Source organism: Malurus melanocephalus, unplaced genomic scaffold (assembly GCF_030028575.1).
Source record: "Malurus melanocephalus ecotype Western Australia unplaced genomic scaffold, MMel_1.1 scaffold_370, whole genome shotgun sequence".
In the NCBI taxonomy this organism is placed as follows: domain Eukaryota; kingdom Metazoa; phylum Chordata; class Aves; order Passeriformes; family Maluridae; genus Malurus; species Malurus melanocephalus.
The window spans coordinates 713,047-733,235 of record NW_026623602.1 but is presented as its reverse complement, the minus strand read 5'-3'; the positions used below and the strand labels follow the sequence as shown (position 1 = coordinate 733,235).

The 20,189-nt window shown below is 40.6% G+C and overlaps 1 protein-coding gene across 1 annotated transcript in view; it reads right to left on the bottom strand.

Annotated features, from left to right (window-relative positions):
* The window catches only part of LOC130580903 (slit homolog 3 protein-like), a 397,748-nt gene that overhangs the window by 568 nt on the left and 376,991 nt on the right, over positions 1 to 20,189 (bottom strand). The window contains exons 21-25 of the mRNA XM_057378685.1: positions 15,513 to 15,581; positions 14,383 to 14,454; positions 13,978 to 14,049; positions 8,556 to 8,627; positions 3,722 to 3,884 (exon numbers count right to left, since the gene is read on the bottom strand). Coding sequence (XP_057234668.1) covers positions 3,722 to 3,884; positions 8,556 to 8,627; positions 13,978 to 14,049; positions 14,383 to 14,454; positions 15,513 to 15,581 — 448 coding nt within the window. The remainder of the gene's footprint in view (positions 1 to 3,721; positions 3,885 to 8,555; positions 8,628 to 13,977; positions 14,050 to 14,382; positions 14,455 to 15,512; positions 15,582 to 20,189) is intronic.

Sequence of the window (20,189 nt, the reverse complement as noted above, 5' to 3'; positions counted from 1 at the left end):
CACAGAGCTGGAGGGTAAAATCCTCCCCTCCTGTGCACACAAACACTTTTTCCTGAGCACCAGCACCAACGCTCACACTGCAGGTGCACTGCACGGCACTGTGGGACTCCCAGGGATCAGAGAGGCTTTAAGAGCTTAAATCAAGTGCCAGGCAARTCTCAATGATGCTTATATTCTCCTGAAGATGCAAACATATGCTCTGAAAAAAACATGTTGGGAACCTCCAGGGACTGGGGTATATATATACATGGCTTTCAGCAATTCTTCCTTTTCTCAGCTCTGGAAATCCTGCAACAGCAGCCCCAGGGAACTGCAACCTGACATTTCTATGGCTGATAACAAGAACGAAAGTGCAGATGCAACAACATAAATAAWAACCATGCACAAGACAGATTTAGTTAGAGGCTTATGGGAATATTTAGGTGCAAAGWGCTCCACCATCCTTAATTTTAACAGAGTTTGGAACTTATTTTCTTCCCATTCTGCCAGAAGAATGATTAACATTGAGCTATCCCAGCAAAGTGCAATGAAGCCAAATATGCTAAGATGCAAATGTATGCAGGTAGATACACATAGCCATATTTAAATTATCTAATAAACCTTGTATTTTTAGCTGAAAACTTCCAGAGAAATACTGATGTTTGCAGGTGAGCAGGAAAATGGACACAGACTAAAACAACACTGATTACATTTGGGGTCCCAAGTCACTCAATATTTTATGGTTGAGATTTTACAGAAAGCTAATTTAGACAGTTATATTCACAGTTATATTCACAGTTAAAACAGGGTGATTTTTTAAATGGCTACATTTTAAATATTAGTGAGCATTAACTCATTGGCTTTTACATGTAAAAATAAAACCTAACACTTTAAAGTGGCTTAAATTATATCAGCCATAAAGGCCTTAAAATAATTTTATTTCATTTTTAAGAAATATGCTTTAACGTAATTAAAAACCGGTCCTGTTCTAATCAAAAGTGGGTACAGAGCTTCATGTTACTGCATGATAAATGGTAAGAAGGAGTAAATTGTGAAACATCCTGRAAGTGAAGAAAAGCAGCTTATATTTGATATTCGAGGGAAGGTGGAGCTGCAGAGTGACCAGAACTCGGGATGAAAAACTCCCTTCCAGTCAGGATTTGCTCTGAATCGTCCTGCATGGGTTATAAACCTTCACTGTTTGCTTTGAACACCTGCAGAGCACCAACAGGGGTATGAACATGGCAGAAATGGGGACTGAGGGCCTCAGGTGACAGCACCTGGGCTGTGTCCCTGTCCCTCTGTGATGGTGGTGGCACCAGGGCCTGGCTGGGAGTGCCACGTGCAGCAATGAGGGAAAAAACATCCAAAAATTAAATAAATATTCCGTCTTTGGAATAAATAAATAAAATAATAAAAAAAAAATATTATTCCATCTTTGTGTTTATGTCTGACTACTTGCCATACATGTTTGTACCTTGGAGAGAGGACAGCAAGAGGAAATCCCACCTGAAYTCCTGGCACTGGCAGGAATGCGACATACCTGAGCTACATTTTCCCTCATGGTAAAAAATCCAGAGATTAAACAAAGGTGGCTCCTCTGAGACCTCATGAGACAGGCAGCAATGCTGCTCTTTTAGATTTAGAGGTCAGCAAGGCAGAATTTGTTCTAGTATTTATTTATTTCATAATACATGTACATTTTCCATTTATTTCTATGGCGTAGATCAAAGCCAATCAATGTAGGAGYTAATAAGAACAGTGTTAGTTCCTTGCACTTAAATAGTTCATTACTTTGCCCTTGTGGGTTTGATTTATAAATCCATACAGCGAAATGCCCTCAGCCCAGCACATTCCTTTCCTCTGCTGCATAGCTGGGAGGGCAAGTTAATAAAAAGCAGAGCTGAGTTTGCATGACTTGCACATAACACACTTTTATTTTCTTGGCTCTGCTGAGACCATAACCTCCTGCTCACTCACAGGCTGAAAACATACCTTTAACAAGAAGAAGTTAAACTACTTTTTTTTTTTTTTTAATCTAATGTAAAAGTTCCTGGAGGTCACAGAGGACATCTGAGCATGACCTGCCTGCAGCACCTTGAACTGCCCAGCCCAGCAAGGGCCAACTCATGGGGACCCAGGGCTCTCCCTGAAATAGGAAAACGGTGAACTGACACTGCCAAATCATGCACTGCTTTTCAAAATGTATGTATTTTCATGAGAAAAGGTGAATTTTTCTAGGGTCTGGATCTTCTTGAACTTTACTGCCACTTGTGCAGACCATCAACAGTTTCTGCTTGTGCAAAGACCAACTCCAAACCARCACATTTTTTCTCCTTTTCTGTCCAGATAAAGCAAGCCATGGAGACTTTGGAGATATAGGAAAGCACACCAGCTTTCTAGTGGACCAATCTAATATTTACACAAGAAGCATACAGCTACATCCAATATCCTGGATCACAGATTTACTTATCTCTTGCCTAAGAGTTGCTTGTTTAGTTTATAGAGAAAATGAGCATAACTATTGATTTATAACAGGTTCAGAAGAAGACATCTAGCTTCTCTTTCTGGTTTAATTTCCAGATCCTGTTTAATACACAAAACCAATTATTTTCTTTGGTTCACTTAATGGGAACAAATTAATTATTTGGTATTTTTAGTACTTAATATATTTGTACTTCACATTTGAGAGACCACTGTGAAGTCTGTAGTTTGATAATTACAGTCAGTTTTGAGAGTGACATTTCAAAGTAATTAAATCATAAGGTTACAGTTATTAAAGATATATTTGAAAGGACATAAAATTCAGCTCAGCCTTGGGAACCTGTGTTTTAAACTCACCTCAACACCATCATTTGTTTGTTCAGCAGTTTAATTCCAGCACCTATAAAATCACCCTGCCAAGGCTGTACTGTAAATGGGCATGGCACTCTGAGAGACATAAAACCAGGCTTTATGCCCTCATTTCCATTTCTGAGAGAGGCTACTGATCCATCTTTTCCACTATAAATACAGCTCCATCTCCATGTACTTGCTGGTGAGCTAAGCAAACCTCCTAAACTTTTTTTTTTTATGAGAACATACAGATATGTCTTAATCTCCACTCACTAATGAGCTACTTTATCCACAAAAACCTATGATCCTGTTCATGTCTGACTGCTCTCTAATGCAGTACACTCCTGTCACTGAGTACCCCAAATTGTTCAGAGCTGCACCTCAACCTGCACACTGAATTCAGACATGACAYGTTTTCCATAACCTGCAGTTTCTCAATCAGATGGGATGAGAACAGTCTGCAGGTGAAAATGTACTTTGGTAAATATCTGCTTTCTAGAAKAATTCTGTTTCTCAGTTTTCAAGWAAATGTACATARTAACTACAGCACTCTATGTTTTTATAGTAACTCTCATTTTCCCAGTTTTTTGGGGGTAGGTCACAGGCCATAACTAATTATTAGTTCCAATRAGTCCTAACAACCCCCTCTATGCTAATGAGCCATGACACAGGCTGGTGTGAGCATCAGGAACACCCACTTCTCCGAGGCTCCCTGGTTTTCCTGCCAGAGGAGCAGTGAGCTGCACTTTGGGGAAGATCACCAGAAAATGCAGGAAGCAAAAATGGAAGGAACGCGACAGTTCAGGAAACGAAACCCAACCCCAACTCCATGGGGAATGCACTGAACAAAGGGTGTGGAATGAAATCCCATGGACAGGAGGAGCAGAGGGTCCCGCTGGCTCGTACCTTTGCACTGGAAGTGGTGTGTGGGGGTGGTGAGCAGCAGCCTGTCCACCATGGCCTCGGGGCCGCGGCAGCGGGCGATCCCCGGCTCCTTGTAGCCCGCCTTGACCCACTCGGAGAGCCAGCGCAGGTGGCAGTCGCAGTGCAGGGGGTTGGTGCCCAGRGCCCTCGAGGTGCAAAACAAGCATGGGTTATTTGGCAAAGACAACAGCTCTCRTCTCACTCAGGTACATTTTATTCTACATTTTTATATGGATGGTTTTATAGGTTTTTTTTTTCTTTATTTTGGTATCTTGGCTAGGAAAGCGGAATTTCTGTACTACAAAATAACAACACTAAAGCACAAGTGTTTTGCCTTTGTCCTTTATGTGGGAGTACTGCAGTTCCTAAGAAGGATTTTAAGGTCTGTGATATGGAGGACCATGTTTTGAATATGCCTGTATCAATGAATCTTCCCAACCACGTGCAGTGAATCAGACACTCAGAAACCCTACAGCAAAGTCAACATCTTCAACTGAGAGCTTTCCCACTGTCATTTYCCAGAAACAGTATTTAAAATTTAATTTTTAAGTTTAAGAAAGAGCCTGGATATTCTTTGTTTCACAACATGGGGATGATCTGACGAGCGTTCAGGAAGTATCTGAGATTTATCTCCTGCAGTATTCCTGCTCTTCTCCCTTCTTCCCATCATTAGTTGGGGAAATTGTATAAATACCTAAGAAGAAATCCCCTTTTCAAACAGCTGTGCTTGAGCAATGTCACCAGACATATAGCTTCCATCAGGTGTATCACACTGGTTCCCTTTATTTAATTCTTTGTCCTTCCTGAGTGTATTCCAACACTGAATTGTGTTATTTAGTTTGKATTTGATGATTCACATCAACGACTCCTCACCACATGAAATACACACACAGAGAGTACCTCCATTTTCCAAACTGCAACCTGCTGTCTGCTAACTTTATTTATGACTTTGAAAACACAATTGCTGCTTAACTCATCATTTGACTTAGGTCAAATTGTTGAAGAACATTTATATAGTGAAATTATAATTCTCAGAATTTCTCCTTTATTCATGGACATCTATCCAAAAGAAAACAAACCTTTTTACCTTAAATTTATGTGCTACCTTGACTCATTTATACTTCACTTTCTTTTAAATAAAGAGTCTTTTCAGACAATCAGTCAATTACAAAGTTCAGACTTCAGAGAAGCCAGTTTGAAGCCAGCTAATTGCTGGAAGTCTGAAGAAGTGCATGTTGAAAGCCTGAATTTATTTTGCTTAAAGTCACAAAGCTGTGCAACACCTGAATTGCCATGGAAGGAAAACAAACTAAAGAATGGCACAGGGAAGAGATACTAAAGAAACCAATGATTCAAACTGGTTTTCAGACTTTGAAATTTTTGCATAACCTATAAACAATTTTTAAGATGGTACTTTAAACTCAAGCTTCTTTCAAATAAAAACATATCAGGCAGGATATTAAGATAGAAACCTCAGTAAATTTGTTGATACATTTCCATTGGAGTGACTAATGAACCCACTGTGCCCTAGACAGATTCATAATGAGAGTTCATAGGTTCAAACCCTGTCTGGGGCTCATTCATCAAAATTAAATGTGTACTGCAGCTCAGCATTAAAAAATATCCATCCACTCCTCCTGTAAATCCATTGCTTACAATGGAAAAAAACTACTGCGTTGACTTTTTGACCCTGTAACTGTGATCAACCAGCTCACTTGTCCAAGGTCAAACAAAATGCAGCAGTGAAAGCTGAGAAATTTTCAGTGTTGAGCAACTGCCATATATAAAATGTGAGTGGGAGGACAACGGAAAGCTTGTTACCACATTAATTAATATTTATAAACTACATCAGAAATAMAGCTGCTCTGTAGAAACTAGAAACGTTCACCAATAACATTTTTGACAACTTCAGAAATTATCACAYGTATCCTTCCACACTCCTGGTTGTGGTTTGGGCTTTGTTTGGAGGTTTTTCTGCCATTTCTTCATTTCTACGAACTATAGTGAATTCTCATATTTTCATTTATGAGTTCTAACATAGTCTCTAGATTTCTTTGCCCATTATGGCCTATTTCCAGAAGGTAAAAATAYCTTGTGCTGTAAGGAAATACCACCAGCAGCATTTTCAAAATGTTGGGTAACTATTTCTGTTTAGAGGCAACTCTGAGTCAAGTAAATTTTAAAAAAAATTAATAATGTTGAAAAACAGTGGAGGGGACAGCTTATTTTTATAGGTAGTTAATATAAATTTGAGCAAGAAAAGATGATTAGGAATCTGAGCTGTTTATGGGAAGTATGTCAGAAATTCCTGCTGTGCCCAACATTGCCCATTCCTGAGGGTTTGTGGAATCCCTGGGGTGCCCAGGGGTCAGTTTGTGTGTGGGCAGTGTTTGGGTGGAGACAGCAAGTGCAGGAACCAACCTAACTGGGGAGGTCCCAGCTCCACCCCAGCAGATTTTGGGTTCTTTTTAGGTAACATCGTACATGATCCTCCAGTAGTGCTGTAACATTATCACTGCCCTGGACTAAAAAACTTCGTAGAGTAAAGGCTTAAATAGACAATTATGTGATTGAACTAAACAAAGTAATAAGCAGTAAACAAAATCAGTGTATAGCACATMCAAACCTAACTTTAATGAGCTAAAGCTACATTTGTTATGGCATTTCCATGTGTGTGACATGACTTTTATGACATTTTTAAAAGAATGTTTTCTTGTAGGCTTTAAACAGCTATGGACAAAGTGATTGGACCATCTTGATTTCACTTTTGAATTACAGATCAACTCAAAACTATTGCAAAAGGCTCTAAAATCAATGGTTCTGTCTGAGCTACACAAGCAAATTTCTCTCTGTTTGATGTCGCCCTTGTCCTGGCACAGGAGGCCTGGGCTGACCATCCTGCCCCACACCCTGGAACTCAGCTCTCCCTGCCAYAACACCAATCCCACCCTCAGTCYCACACCTTGCATGTTTAGAATAAATKTTTGTTCTCCTGAGTCTTGGGTAGCAACTCCTTGTATCATTTTYAAACTGACTCCAATGCTTTCTCCTWGAAGATCCATAYATCAGRAGCAGCTCAAAATGCATTTATTTTCAATTATGTATGACTTAGTCTGAGTAAGCACAGCTCTTTCTGGCATGTGAAGAACAAATTCACTGTGGCTGCTAAAAGTTTCAGGATCCTCTTTAAGAAACTGGAGAGCACAATTGCACTGTAAAATTCAACTGCTCAACTGCGCAAATTACACCCCAGACAGGTCTTATTTATTTTATGGATCCTATTTATTACTGTTCATTTGAGCTTTGTGTATTTTACATTTCTGGCAGCACATATATCTAAACAGAAATACTGCAGAGATTGTGTTGGGCCAAAGGGGTTTTATCCCTCCCTGAGGTGAAYGGTTTACCCAGGAAAACTGGATCTGCACTTCATTTACAGCAAACCCCGAGGGAAATCCAAACAAATGGGATGTGGGAAGTTTATTTCTTGGGTCCTAGAAATACCCCCAGCAGCCAGATTCCCGTTTTGGAAGGTGTCACAGCACTCCCAAAGCGAGGAATGGGGCTGCAGCTCAGCCAGACTTTCAATCCCAAGCAACACACAAAACGGCCTGGACTAAACTGGGAGCAGGAAAAACAAATACACCTYGAGCAAAACCAAAGACACCAAGGTGTGAGCTGGAAACAATGAAGATTATTTCTCTGCTCAAGTTGCTCAGGTTGGTCTCATGATTTTTGTCCCTAGCAGTCTGAGATAGTTACATTTTTTATTGTCCAGAGAGGAATGGAGACAAAAAGTTGCTGCACAGAAACACACGGTCCAGGGATGTATCTGCTATCCAGAAAATACTGTAAATACAAACTGAATCTGGTGCCCAGGAGGTGTTCTGGAGGGCATGTTAAAGGCTGAAAAGGGACAATAAATAGATATAAAGCTACTTTAAATGCCCAAATATCTGCCTGTGTGCACATCAGCATCAGGGCAGAAAATACCCATATCAGCCTGTGAAAGCACTCACTCCACAGAGGGACCAGTGCACACCCAGCCCTCTGACTAACTGAGCAAAGTAATCAAGAAAAATGCTAAACAAAATCACTTTTCCTACATCTGTTGTCTAATAGCTTGAAATACCACACACTATCTCAGTGAAAAAGCATTTTCTGGTCACTCCAGTTTAGAYTGGAGCCATTGCAGCTCTTTGTCTGTTCTTTCACCAATTTAACTGCGTTTGAAAGTCTCCTGGCCCTCTCCCAGTACAACAGTAATTTCCTCAAAAAGCTGCAATGTCTAATAATTTTTCCAAACTATGGGACGAAGTATTAGTGCTGTGAAATGACCAATTTCCATGTGATTAAATATATATGTCTGTAGCAGTGATTCATCAACAAGTYCCCATACTGACAACATTCCAGTATGCAAAACATATGACACTTATTAAGCAAAGAATTCACATTTGCTTAATATTTGCTCTTTGTGGGAGGTTTCCTGTCTCACTCTCAGACCATAACACACTCTGCATTTCACATTGACAATGCTGAAAGAAAACCTTAAACACAAAGTCCACAGCAGAGAAAACTGTCACAGTTGMTCATTTGGTTTTCCTTAAGAAAATATTTTTATAACTAATAACAACAGGTTCTAGCATTTTTTTTTTATTTTTATTCCCTTTGAACAGATGCATTATGAATATCCAGAGCACATTATTGAAAGTGAGGAGGAAAAACAAAAAAAAAAAGCTACACAATCCTACTTTATGCACTGCTTTACAAATCTGAAACCATCAATCACAGAGATGAACCCAGGCAGAAGTACTTACAGATGGGACAGGGACACCAGGTCATTGAAAGAACCTTCAGGAACACTGGAAATGTCATTTCCATGGAGTGTCCTAAAGGGGGAGAAGCAGGAAGGTATCAAACCACAGTATTTTATCTGGTCCCTGCAACTGAATGAACTGATGCTTAAAAAGGGTATTTAATTTTGATTCTTTGAGAGTTTCTATGGGTTTCACAACTCATCAACTTCCATCTTTTATCACTTCTACCTCTAGATGCTGGCATTTAAAACAATGATGCAATTGGAATTGCTGGTGAGCACTGCTGTAAATTAAAAAGGTGACATATTATTTATGCTATTAAAAGAGTATTGATGACAAGCAGACCCTCACACACAGACTTGTGCTTCCCTAAAGAATCCCATCAGCCAGGAGCACAGCAAAAACAGAACAGGGGAAATAAGAATTGTGAGAGTTAAATTAAATATTGACTTCAGAGAGATCCTGGGAGAGAGCAAGGGTCCCTGAGGGCAAATACAGCCACACTTCCCCATTCTYACAGCAGAAAACACCTCCCTGTGCTGCCAAGGAACGTACCTGAAATCGGTTGTTTTAGACATTATTCACCCTGTGCAAAGAAATAATCGTTTTTCTAGCAGCATTTTCAGGACCCCTGAAAGGAGTGGAAGGGTTCTCCACTGTTTCCAGGACAATTTCAGCATCCACTTTATCTCTTTTGTGAGAAATGCATTTGTGTGTGGGTTACACAGGGGAGCGTAAATGGGAATTACTGTGAGTGCTCCAGACAYGGCAGAGGAGGGTGGAAAACAGAAAAGCTGCTGTGTGTCAGCTYTGTAGCAGCTCTTGCCCTCAAGTAATTTATTTTCTAACTTACCTGGTGAATTGCTGACACAGCAATCACATTTTTTATTTCTCTGAGTGTACATATTGTTGAAACATTGAGTGAAAAACAACCCAAATCTCAATGGCACCAAATGAAAACAAAAACATGTTTTTTGCAACCTTTCTTGCCTGTAAGCTGCACCAGGATCCACATGATGCCCTTCCAACATCTTGATTCTGAAATTTTCTTACAAGCATACCTTGGTTTTGACTATTAATAACAACTTGGCATATATAAGGTATCTCCAAGAAATTAATCCGACCAGGAACAGGAAGGATGCGAGCTCCCACACAGGAACTCCAGATAAAACACATAATTCTATCCAGAATGACCAACTGACCAAGACAAAGCCCACAGCCACCAAACAAGGAGTATWTTCTGGGTGTCAGGAGGCCTAATCAACCACTTGTTGTCAAAATGTTCAATGAAACAAGCACATTTATATAAGCAGCTGCTTGTTGTGMGCTCAGGGCTGATCTTTTACACTGCTTCAAGATCTGCAGGACAATTCTCTGATACAGACAGCAGAACTGATGTTAATCTTTGTGCTGGATCAGTCACATTTATCCTGAGAGGGGGTACAATTTCTTTCCAGGGTGTACTGGAAGCTTCCAAGGGAAACTGTGGAATGACACACCCATTTATCTGAAAGAAGGGAAACCCATCAAATATAAAAATGTTAGAATGATTTGCTTTATGGCATAATCTCAAACACTGAGGTGTTTCATGGATGCAAATGCCTGCATTTTAATAAAAAAATCATGTCAGCAACATCATCACTCYTGCAACTAAAATGAAATGACAAATGCTAAAACCCCCTCAAAACTCACAATAATAAATGGTGGCAAGAGAATTCAACAGTGCAACAAAAATCTCTCTTGGATCAACATCAGGAACACATTTTTACACCAAAAATCCTTACAAGCAGATGGTCAAATAAAATCTTTAACATTAGGACAGTTAAAGCACACACAYTGATGTGTGTATTCCCTCAAAAGCACAGCTTCAAGAGCTCCTCTTGTCTGAAMTCCAGCAGGGGTATGGATTTAAGGTGATGTGGATCTCCTCTGAAGGACAGAGCTATGGAACCCTTGAGAATTCCTAAAATCAAAACTTCCTTCTGCATGCARTCTCACTAACTTATTCCTTTGTCTTCAGGGAAGGAAATTAATTCAACACATCCTTCTGGGCTGGGGTTTTCTGGTTGTTTTCCTTTCACTAACCCTTCCCACGTCCTGCCTGCCAGCCCCATGCCCACAGCTCTGGGTTACTTCACACACAAGGGGGATGTGTTTTTGTGAAAATAGAAATGTGGCTGAAGGGTCGAGCTCCCAGAGCCACATCCCACCAAGGGCAAACCCCGACAGGGAACCCCAGGGGATGCCAAACCCTGCAGGAACCAGCACAGCTCCAATCTCAGGACAAGTGGGAAACCACAGTGCCCCTGCTCCACGCTCATAACAGCAGAACTTTTCCAAACTGACTGGATAAATACAAGGAATCATTTTGTATGATTCACAAAAAAAACCAGTAAAGAAACAGCCAAATACTTCTGTTAGGTCAAATCAGCTCAGTGCCCAGCAATGGAACAGCATTGCAAAAACTGGTTCCAAAYTGAGCCCAAAAAGTGCTAATGGCAGCTTTATTATGGCATCACACATAACTGTTTGTTTGAGCTTTGAACTGAAGTAAATATCCAACAGTTTTCAGTAAAACTACAATATCTGTTAACAGAATATTCATTTTGTCCTTTTTGTTCCTGTAACTATTAACTATTATATTATATGGAACCAACTGGTTTACCTTGAAAGTGTTATTACCTTGAAAGTGATTTATTAACATGGACAATTATTCAGTGACCTGATGATTTCTGGATGCAAGTCACATATAAAAATATGTGATTACACAACCATCCTTAAAATAATCTGTTCAGCTCCTCCAGGGATTTCCAATACTTATAATTTGTCTMAATCTCAGCTTTCTTAATCTGTTTACATTTAGTTTCTAGGAAGACTAGCTTTGGACAAATWAATTTTTTAAAAAACCCACAACTTTTCACCCTAATAACTTTGGCTCAAAAACCTACTGATAGCAACTTCTGCTTATTAAAAAAATTCTCCAGACTTCACATTGTGCTCCCCAGCACCCTTTGGCTGCCATTATGGACAAACCACGTGAAGGCTGAGATTAAAGACTTGATTGTGTAAACAATGACAGATATTGAGGCTTCAACATAAACATGTTGACTCTGCAGATTTCTCACTTGGGCTTGTGCTGAAAAACCTAAGAAARGGAGGACAGAATGAAATATCTGTCAAAGACCAGGTGCATCATCCATCTGTGATTATTCTGACTTTCAAAGAYTATTCTGACTTTCTGACATATTTACTGTTTTTACTATAAAGACAAAAASAAAATATGAGGAATTTGTAATTTTCAAAGCACGTATTTACTAGAGAGGCAAAAAGTAAAGAAAACATAAAGAATTTGGAAGACATGGAAGCCTCCATGAGAAGGGTCTGCTACCTTCAAAGGCATGCACAGCCAAAGGTAATGAGATCCCTATACTATTTTTATTAAAAAAAACAAAAGTGGAAATTGTTTTGCTGATGTTTTCTCTTTTAAGTTCCCCTGAGAGCACAGATAATAAAAAACTGACAATAACAGATTTCATATTGTCTCTTGGAAACCATTCCCTCTTTGGAGAATTGATTTTTAGTAGCAACGCTGATGACACGTGGCAAAAGTTGCAGCTGATACCAGAGTTTTGTGGGCCATAATAAATCAAATCAATCTGGAGGCTTCCAAATGCAGGGAGCAGAAGCAGAGATTCCCATTTAGGCTTCATTTCACTGCTCTGTCCAAGACAGTGGGGGGCTTCTTCCTTGAAGGAGGAAGGTATTTTTTCAATTTGATTAGCAGATCATTTAAAAAAAGGAAAAAAGCAACAGCTGTCATTAAAATACTGCCCYGTGTTTCTGCCCATATGTGGCCTGCAAGAACAGAAGTGAAAGGACAAATTGTAGCTGTTGGAAAGAGGGAGGCATGGTTTCTCCACACTAATWCAGGGCAGAGAGCCCCACACCAGCTTTAATCAAGCTAGCTTGCATATCAGGAGCAGCCCAGAAGACAGCTCCATATGGAATAATTTATTTGGCCACGAAACAGAATATATTAATCTGTGGCTGAATTTCAGGACTCATGTAACAGCTCAAATGTGGCTATCCCAGCGAGCTGGAAATCAGGATCCCAAGCCAAACTTGAAGCAACAAATCCAAATCACGTATCTTTCTTGTTTTTTGCTAATGAAAAGTGGGAATCCAAAGCTGTCTTGTAATTTGGGAGGTTGAAMCCGAGATATCTGTTTTACCACTGAAACCACAGCAAAAGGTCCTGGCCAAGCAGCTCTGCCTTTCTGGTTTCCACAGCCCTAGCGCTGCCCATGCTGACACTTCGACTCCACATTTATGGAGCCAGGGCACAGCAACCACTGCTCTTTAAGTCAACACAAACTTCTGCATATAAACACCATCTAATTTATTATTTTTTTTGAAAGCTATTAAATATTTGTAGAAAATACTAATGTGATGTTTCAAAGCACTCAGGACAATCTTCAGCCGCTCTGTCCCAGCCTTTTATCCCCTTTGGTTGCCGTGCAAGTGATGGTGACCCACTCGTGTTTCTGGGCCATGGGAAGGTGATTTCTYCACCTTCCTGACAGCTGCATGTGGGGCCATGTGTCCACAAAAGCAGCTGGGCAAAGGACTGAGAGGCAGTGAAAATGAGGCAGAAGCAGGAGCCTGAGGAAAGCTTTTCCTGAGGAAATCTGGGAGGAGGCTCTGGCTGCGAGGAACAGACCCACAGCCCGCGCTCTGAGACAATACAAAGACGACTTTCAGAAAAGATTGTAAACAAATGGTTCCATCCAGAAAACTGCTGAAAGCAGCTACATGGAAAGAAAGGAAGAGAGCAGGAAAGGACCTCCCAAGAAAGAAGCCACACATGGATATCTCTGAGTAGGCCCCACTCAGTATGAGGTGTAATTTCATTCACAATTTAAGGACATTTGAGACAGGAATCTCAGCRTTACTGGTGCCCAGCCACTGCCCTGATTTATTCACTGGTTTAGTGTGGGGGCTTCTAATTTCCCTTCACATCACTTTCTTTTGTGTAAAAGTTTGCCTGCATAAATCTGAATCAAGAGAAAGTATTCTGAAAATGCACAAGTTTCCCACAAAGGCCCTCTTGCTGAAGCAACCAATGGAAACTTACACTCTGCCACCAAGTTTTTACAAAGAGAAAAGTCCTTTCCTGTGGAGCACCCAAACATTGCTCAGGCAGAAGAGACAGACTGTGCAGTGTTTTGGAGTCCTGTTTTCATGGTGGGTCTTTCAGAGAAAAGCCACTAATCCTGCAAATACGCAATTTCCTCTTCAGCACTCACCAGCTCTGGCCTCCACCAGACAATCTGCACAATTGAAGCTGATTGTATGAAAATACTCATGCCCACCTGCCCAGAGAACCCTCCCTGYCACCACAGAGGGAAGGAGCTGCACTTACAGCACTCGCAGGGAGCGGAGCCCGTGGAAGGCGTGGACGGGGATGCAGCGGAGCCTGTTGTAACTCAGGATGCTGCAGAAGGGCAGAGCACAGATTATTATTGTTGTTGTTGTTGTTGTTATTATTATTATTATTATTATTACTATTATTACCATCATCATCATCATCATCAATTATTATTGTTATTATCATTATTACTATTATTATTATCACTATTATTATTATATGTTGGTTATATGACTTATGGTCATATTATTATATGACTTTGGTTATTTCACTGCTAACTCAACCACAGAGAAGCACAGGAAGCCACATGCTTAAACAACGATACACATTAATTGGTCAGCAGTTAAGAGGGTGTTGGAAAAGCAATTAAAAGTGTGATCAAAACTTTGGGCTACTCACAGCGTTGATAACTGAGTCATGTTGCTGAAGGTGTGATTGGCCAACACACTGATGCTGTTGTTGCTCAAATCGCTGAAGAAACACAMAGAGAAAATAACATTTACGTGTATGAGTTAAGAAATAAGCCTTTTGGAAAAGATTGCATAATATCTGCACAGAAAAACGCTGGAAGAAATTGAAAAGTCTCATATTATCATCTGGTGTATTTTCAAAGCAACTTTGAACGAGCTCTAAAGGAAAAGCACATCAGACTCCCMCACAAAGCCTCAGACTCGGGAATATTAAGGTGTATTTCCAGCATATAGCACTCAATGAAAAGGACAAATGAATAAATGATACAAGCACTGCTGAATATTTACTGTTCCAACTTCCTTTGCAATATATCCCAGGCACTCCATTTCCATATGCTCTTCACATTGACAGCTACTAGAACAAAATTTCATTTTTCATTCTAAGATGTYTTTTAGGCTCAACCAAAACGTTTTGTTTTGTTATTGGTCTCCCTTGAAAAGTAGAATTAGAGATGTTTCCAAATAAATAGAACTCCTAAAAGAAAGGATTTCAGTTTTTCCTMCATGTTGTTTTTGTTTGAGGCTGTCCAGCCCATTTGATAGGAGTATGTGCACAGCTGATTCCAACAGCATTTGAAAATTCCTGAAAAATAGTTCAGGCAGGAAATTTCACTCCCATGTTTTTCAGGGAGCGATTTGCTGAACAAAGTCTAGCTGTGCCTCTGTCTGGGTGACTGTTCACAGCAGAAACAGCTATGCAAATTGTCATTGCCTCAGCCTGGTGAATACTGCCTCACCCAGCACAAATGGATGTGTCTGCTCTGCTAATGACCTTTACAGATAAATCTGCCAAGTCAAACTGCAGCAGCCTGCGTGAGAGTTTCGTCCTCTCGAGGTCCTGCAGAGCAAGGGGCTTCTCAGGCACCTCACTCTTCATCAACATTTATTGGCAGCAGTGTCCACTGTGAAATTCTTTCCAAATTCAAATTACAGAAGGTTTTGGGGCTTGCTGTTGTTTTTTTCCCCCCCCTCCAAATACTAATTATTTATGTTCCACCCGCAGCACGGTGCAGAAGGAGTCATGCAATTTTCCTGACATTGAAACCACGTGTTTCTTACATCAGTGTCAGGTGTCTGAAGGCAGAGAGCCCCTTGGGCACAGCAGGCAGATGGTTTCCTTCCAAGTACCTGAAAAAAGTCAGATTTGACAATTACACAAACACATTCACAAGAACTCATGTCACTCAGTCTGCACCACGAAYGAGGACAATATAAAGTCAGGCACTAATGAAATTATCTTTGATTCATTGCTTTGAACCTCTAACAGTTTTTTACTTTCTAAATGACTCACCCCCCATGCAAAGCATGACAGCAGCTTATTGATTGACTTTATTTAAGACTTGGAAGTGCACAAAGGATCTCTGGTCTACAGCAAACAGAAATGACCATTTGGTTCTTCTGTGACAGCAGCTGAAGAAAGGGAGAAAAATTGCACAGCTTGTGCCCTGAACTCAAAGTTACCTTTCCCAAGRCTCTCCAGCAGTGCTGCCTGCTCCCTGACCCTGTGAGGGAGGCTTTGTTTGTGCGTTTGAGTTCCTTGTACAGCCAGAAAGGGAACAGGAGTTACACTGGAGGCATCAGCACTGCCAGATCTCTGTGCTGCAAAAGGTCCCACTTATTTCAGCCTCAACACAAACCTGCACGGGTCTGATGGCACAGCCACCCCAGCAATCCTGCTCACCTCTCCTCTGCTCCCCATAGACACTGGGACAGGGGGAAAATGGTATAAACTGCRGAGCAAAGACCAAACTGTTGGAACAGAGCTTCCTCCAACATGTGCTACGTGTATTTAACAAAACATTTTGTATTGGCAGCGTGGAAGTTGTTTGGGACACCACTGAGCCTGTCTCCATGCAGACACAGGCACGAGGGCTAAAGCCTTTGGGGACAATCCCAAATCCTCATTCAGACAAACAGTGCCTGCATTTTGCAGTTTTCCTCCACTGAAGAAATATGTTCAGTGACTAACTCAGCAAAACCCCCTGAACAAATACAATACTTTAGAAAATCTCGCCTAAAAGAGAGCATGGGTACTCCAGACTCCACAGATAGCTTGTGGTTGCAATGGGATGTGGGTCGTTACCATAAAATAGAGACAGAGGAGTTTTTTTTCATTAACCTTGGTTTTTAAGTGGAGCTGCATCCCTGGAAGATAACAAAGCAATAAGGCTCCAGTGGAAGGTGACTGCTGAGGTGCCAAGGCACCACCAAGATGTTTTTCCAGACATCTTCCAGAAGCACATCTACCTGGGAAAGAAACCCATCCTTCTCAGAAAGCACCGTGGAGGAGGAAGGCACTCCTCCCCACACACAGATGAATTGATATTTCCCTTCCTCAATGATACTTTGGGGTTTTTCCTGAGGTGGACKTGGGGCAGTGCAATTGATAGGGCATGTTTTGAAACATAATCAAGTGCAGCCAGGAAATGCAGCCCACAGACACCAGAGCACTTAATGTGCTGCCTCTGCTGCTGAAAACAGAATCCGATAATCACGTTAGGAATTTTTATTCCACACACGATTTCCTTTYCTTTGGCAACAGGCCTCCTTGTTCTGTATTTACTACAGCAAACAACAGTAATAACAGATTATTCCTATGCTCTATGTATTAACTGTAACAGCACAGAGATACTTGAGTAAACTAAATCCAAGAAAAGTTTCCCACAAACTTTATTTTTACATCATTTAAAAATAAAATCCTAAGTAAACACTGGCAGAATTTCTTACACAATGTATTTTATAGCTGGCATTGTTTTTCTCCCCCTCTGTTCCAGCATAATGACCTCTCACCGTTTTCTGCTGCTTCAGATCTCTTTCCTTCTGAACTCCAACTGAACTACTCCAGTCTGTGCCTTCCCCTTCATCCCAGAAAATCACATATCTCAAACTCATGCAAGAGGGCAAGTTAAGGTTCTAGTCTTTATTCCAAAAGGAAAATCCTAAGGATTTCTGAAGGAAATCAAAAGCAGGTCATGTATTATGTATTTGGAAGTTATATATGATTTTCGTTAAGGAAAGGAGACTCTCACAATATGTTGAATTCTTCAGGAACATATTTTCAGGATATTCTCCTGTTGATCTCAATATGAAACAGCCTGCAATTTAAACAAACTGATGGTACGGAGCCAAGGCTTTTCCCTCCTATTTTGCTTTCTGGGGCAATCAAAAGTCAAGGGTGCACATTTTAATTCAGTGCTTTATGACTCAGACTAACAGAGACGTGCAGACCCCTGGAGTTAAACTCCTACAGAAGATCTGCTTTGAATAGCTCTGGATTTGCACTGCAGCAATTTGAAGGTTATATAAATGTGCTAGCAGAAAACTGCAATACTTATACCAGAGGTACAGTCTCTGAATAAACAGAACTGAACTCTGAAAAAGTACAGATAACACACTTTTTGTGCGACCATAAGAGCAACTCACCACTGTTAAASCTCTCACCACGTTACCCAAAGCATGGCAGCATTTTTGAAGCTGAAGGCATTCATTCTGAAAGCACATTTAAGTGCAGGGAATTTGAAATAACCAAGGCTTTTAGGGCATAAGAGCTTGCCAAGAATCAGGAGGTTTGAGGCAAACACCAGCAGCAGGGAGGTGCCTCTGTCAGAGCTGGGGGTGCAGGGCAGCCCCTCCCCACCTTTGGGCTCAGCAGGATGGATGGGGACTGCCAGAGGGATGGAAACTGGACAGAGAGAATAACAGAATAACTCCTGAGGCTGAATGGGCAGAGACACAAAACTTTGTGTATTTATATGTACATATATATAAATAAAAACCCACAGACAGATGCTCTGCCAAAAAACCCCTCAAAATAGCCRTAAAAGAGTGATGTGGAAGGAAGATTAAATTTTTAATTCTTTTCAGTCTTTAGCCAAAGGAATGTGATATCCATGACGCCTGGTATGCAAAGAAATTCTGGTATGAATGAAGAAAAATATATGTCTAATTTTAATTCTGAGAATCAAGTTATTAATATGCAGAGTCAAGACTGAGTGTCAGTTGCCTTAATATAGACACTGACAACTATCCAAAACAACCTCATTTGCTTCCTAAGCTCTCTAGGCTCTAGTTTAAATACCAGATTGGGTTTTAAATATTTTTTTGCCCTGTGAATGCTGCTGAGACTCCTCAAGTCTCAATAACGACTTGTAACCAACAAGCAATTACCAGAGCAAAAATTTAAAAAAAAAMCYAAAYAAAAAAATCCCAAAATACGTGTTCAGTTCTCAAAGAAAGCCACCACCTTCCCACCTGGAAAGGCTTCTCCTAAACCACGGCCAAGTGCTGGAGAMAGTGCCTGGCCAGGGTGGGACAGGGCCTGCAGCAGCCCCAGGGCTCATCCAGCACCTTTTTATTGCACATAAAAAATTTAAAASTATGCATAAAAGATGACAGCTGCTCTTTTTCCAACTTGTCTATTTTTACACTGAAACCACTTGGATTGGGGGTGACATAACCAGCACAAGGTGCCAGAGCTTCATGTAACAATTTGAATCACTTGGAATCCTTTTTGTACCGAGATGTCTATTCAGCCATAAAGTCAAGCTCAYAGTGGCAATCTGTGCTAAGAGAAGAAACAGGAGAGAGAAATCAGCTCTCAGGCAGTAATTGAAAAGGCACAAAACCTTTCCTTTATATGTTCCATAAAGAATGTTACATTACAAAAAACAAAGTACTGGCAATTTTATGTGGCTCTAAAATTAAGTTACACTGTAAAATTTTTTATGAAGATATCCAATATCCTAAAATTTTGAGTCAAGTTCMATTTCCTTAAAACGGTGGTCAAGAAAAGAACTGGACTGTGAAAGAGGAAACATYCACAAAAGATGTATTTTAAGAGCTTCAATTACAGTTTCTTGAGAGGAAACAAAATTCAAGTGTGGATTTAGGTTCAAATGTGGGCCTTGAATTTTCTCAAATTTTGTCAAATTTGTACTCTGGATTTTGCTGTATTTGTACAAACCACAACCTCCATGTCTGACACACAGAAACATGGTTGTGTTTGAGAGAAAGTGAAACCTTCAGTCTCTGTTAGTCTAATGTCACCTGACATGTACTCAAACTTTACTGGTCACTGAACACGCTATTTGATAGCATTGACACTATTTGCTTTTTCTAAACTATCAGGTTTGAAATGCAGATTAGTYCCTCTATTTCATGTGTAACTAAAATATCCTCTACAGAATTCTTCCCTTCTCTCCTGGGGAGAATCCCCCTCTGCAGCAAATGAAGCAGGACCACGTAAGCCTAAGCTTGGCCTAATTGCTCCTCTCCTTTATTATCAGAGGAAAATTGAATGAAGCCTGTGCTCAGGGTCAGTGGGTAAAGGAGTGTGAACTGCCAGACAAACCAGAGCATTTGCATTYTCAAGCAGATGATTTCCATCAGATATCTCACCCCAGAGTTCCCCTCTGATCAGCAGCAATACAGGCAAAATGCAAAATGTTCCAACACTCCACACCTCTCACAACTGCTTTGAGCATATTTATGGCACAGATTTGCACGGCCCAGGTACAAGCCCCTGGTTTTAGTCACAAGCCAGAGGAAATCACAAGTGCCTGGAAGCTGGAAAAGAGGATTGGGATTGGTGGTAAAAGCCTCCAAGCAGATTTTTGAAAAATCTGATGTATCAAGCACACAAATCCACCAGGCAGAACAAAAAAATGGGGAGAGAGAAGCTTTGTGAGGAGAGAAAGAGAAATGGCAAAAGTAATGCAAATATTAGCGTGCATTAAT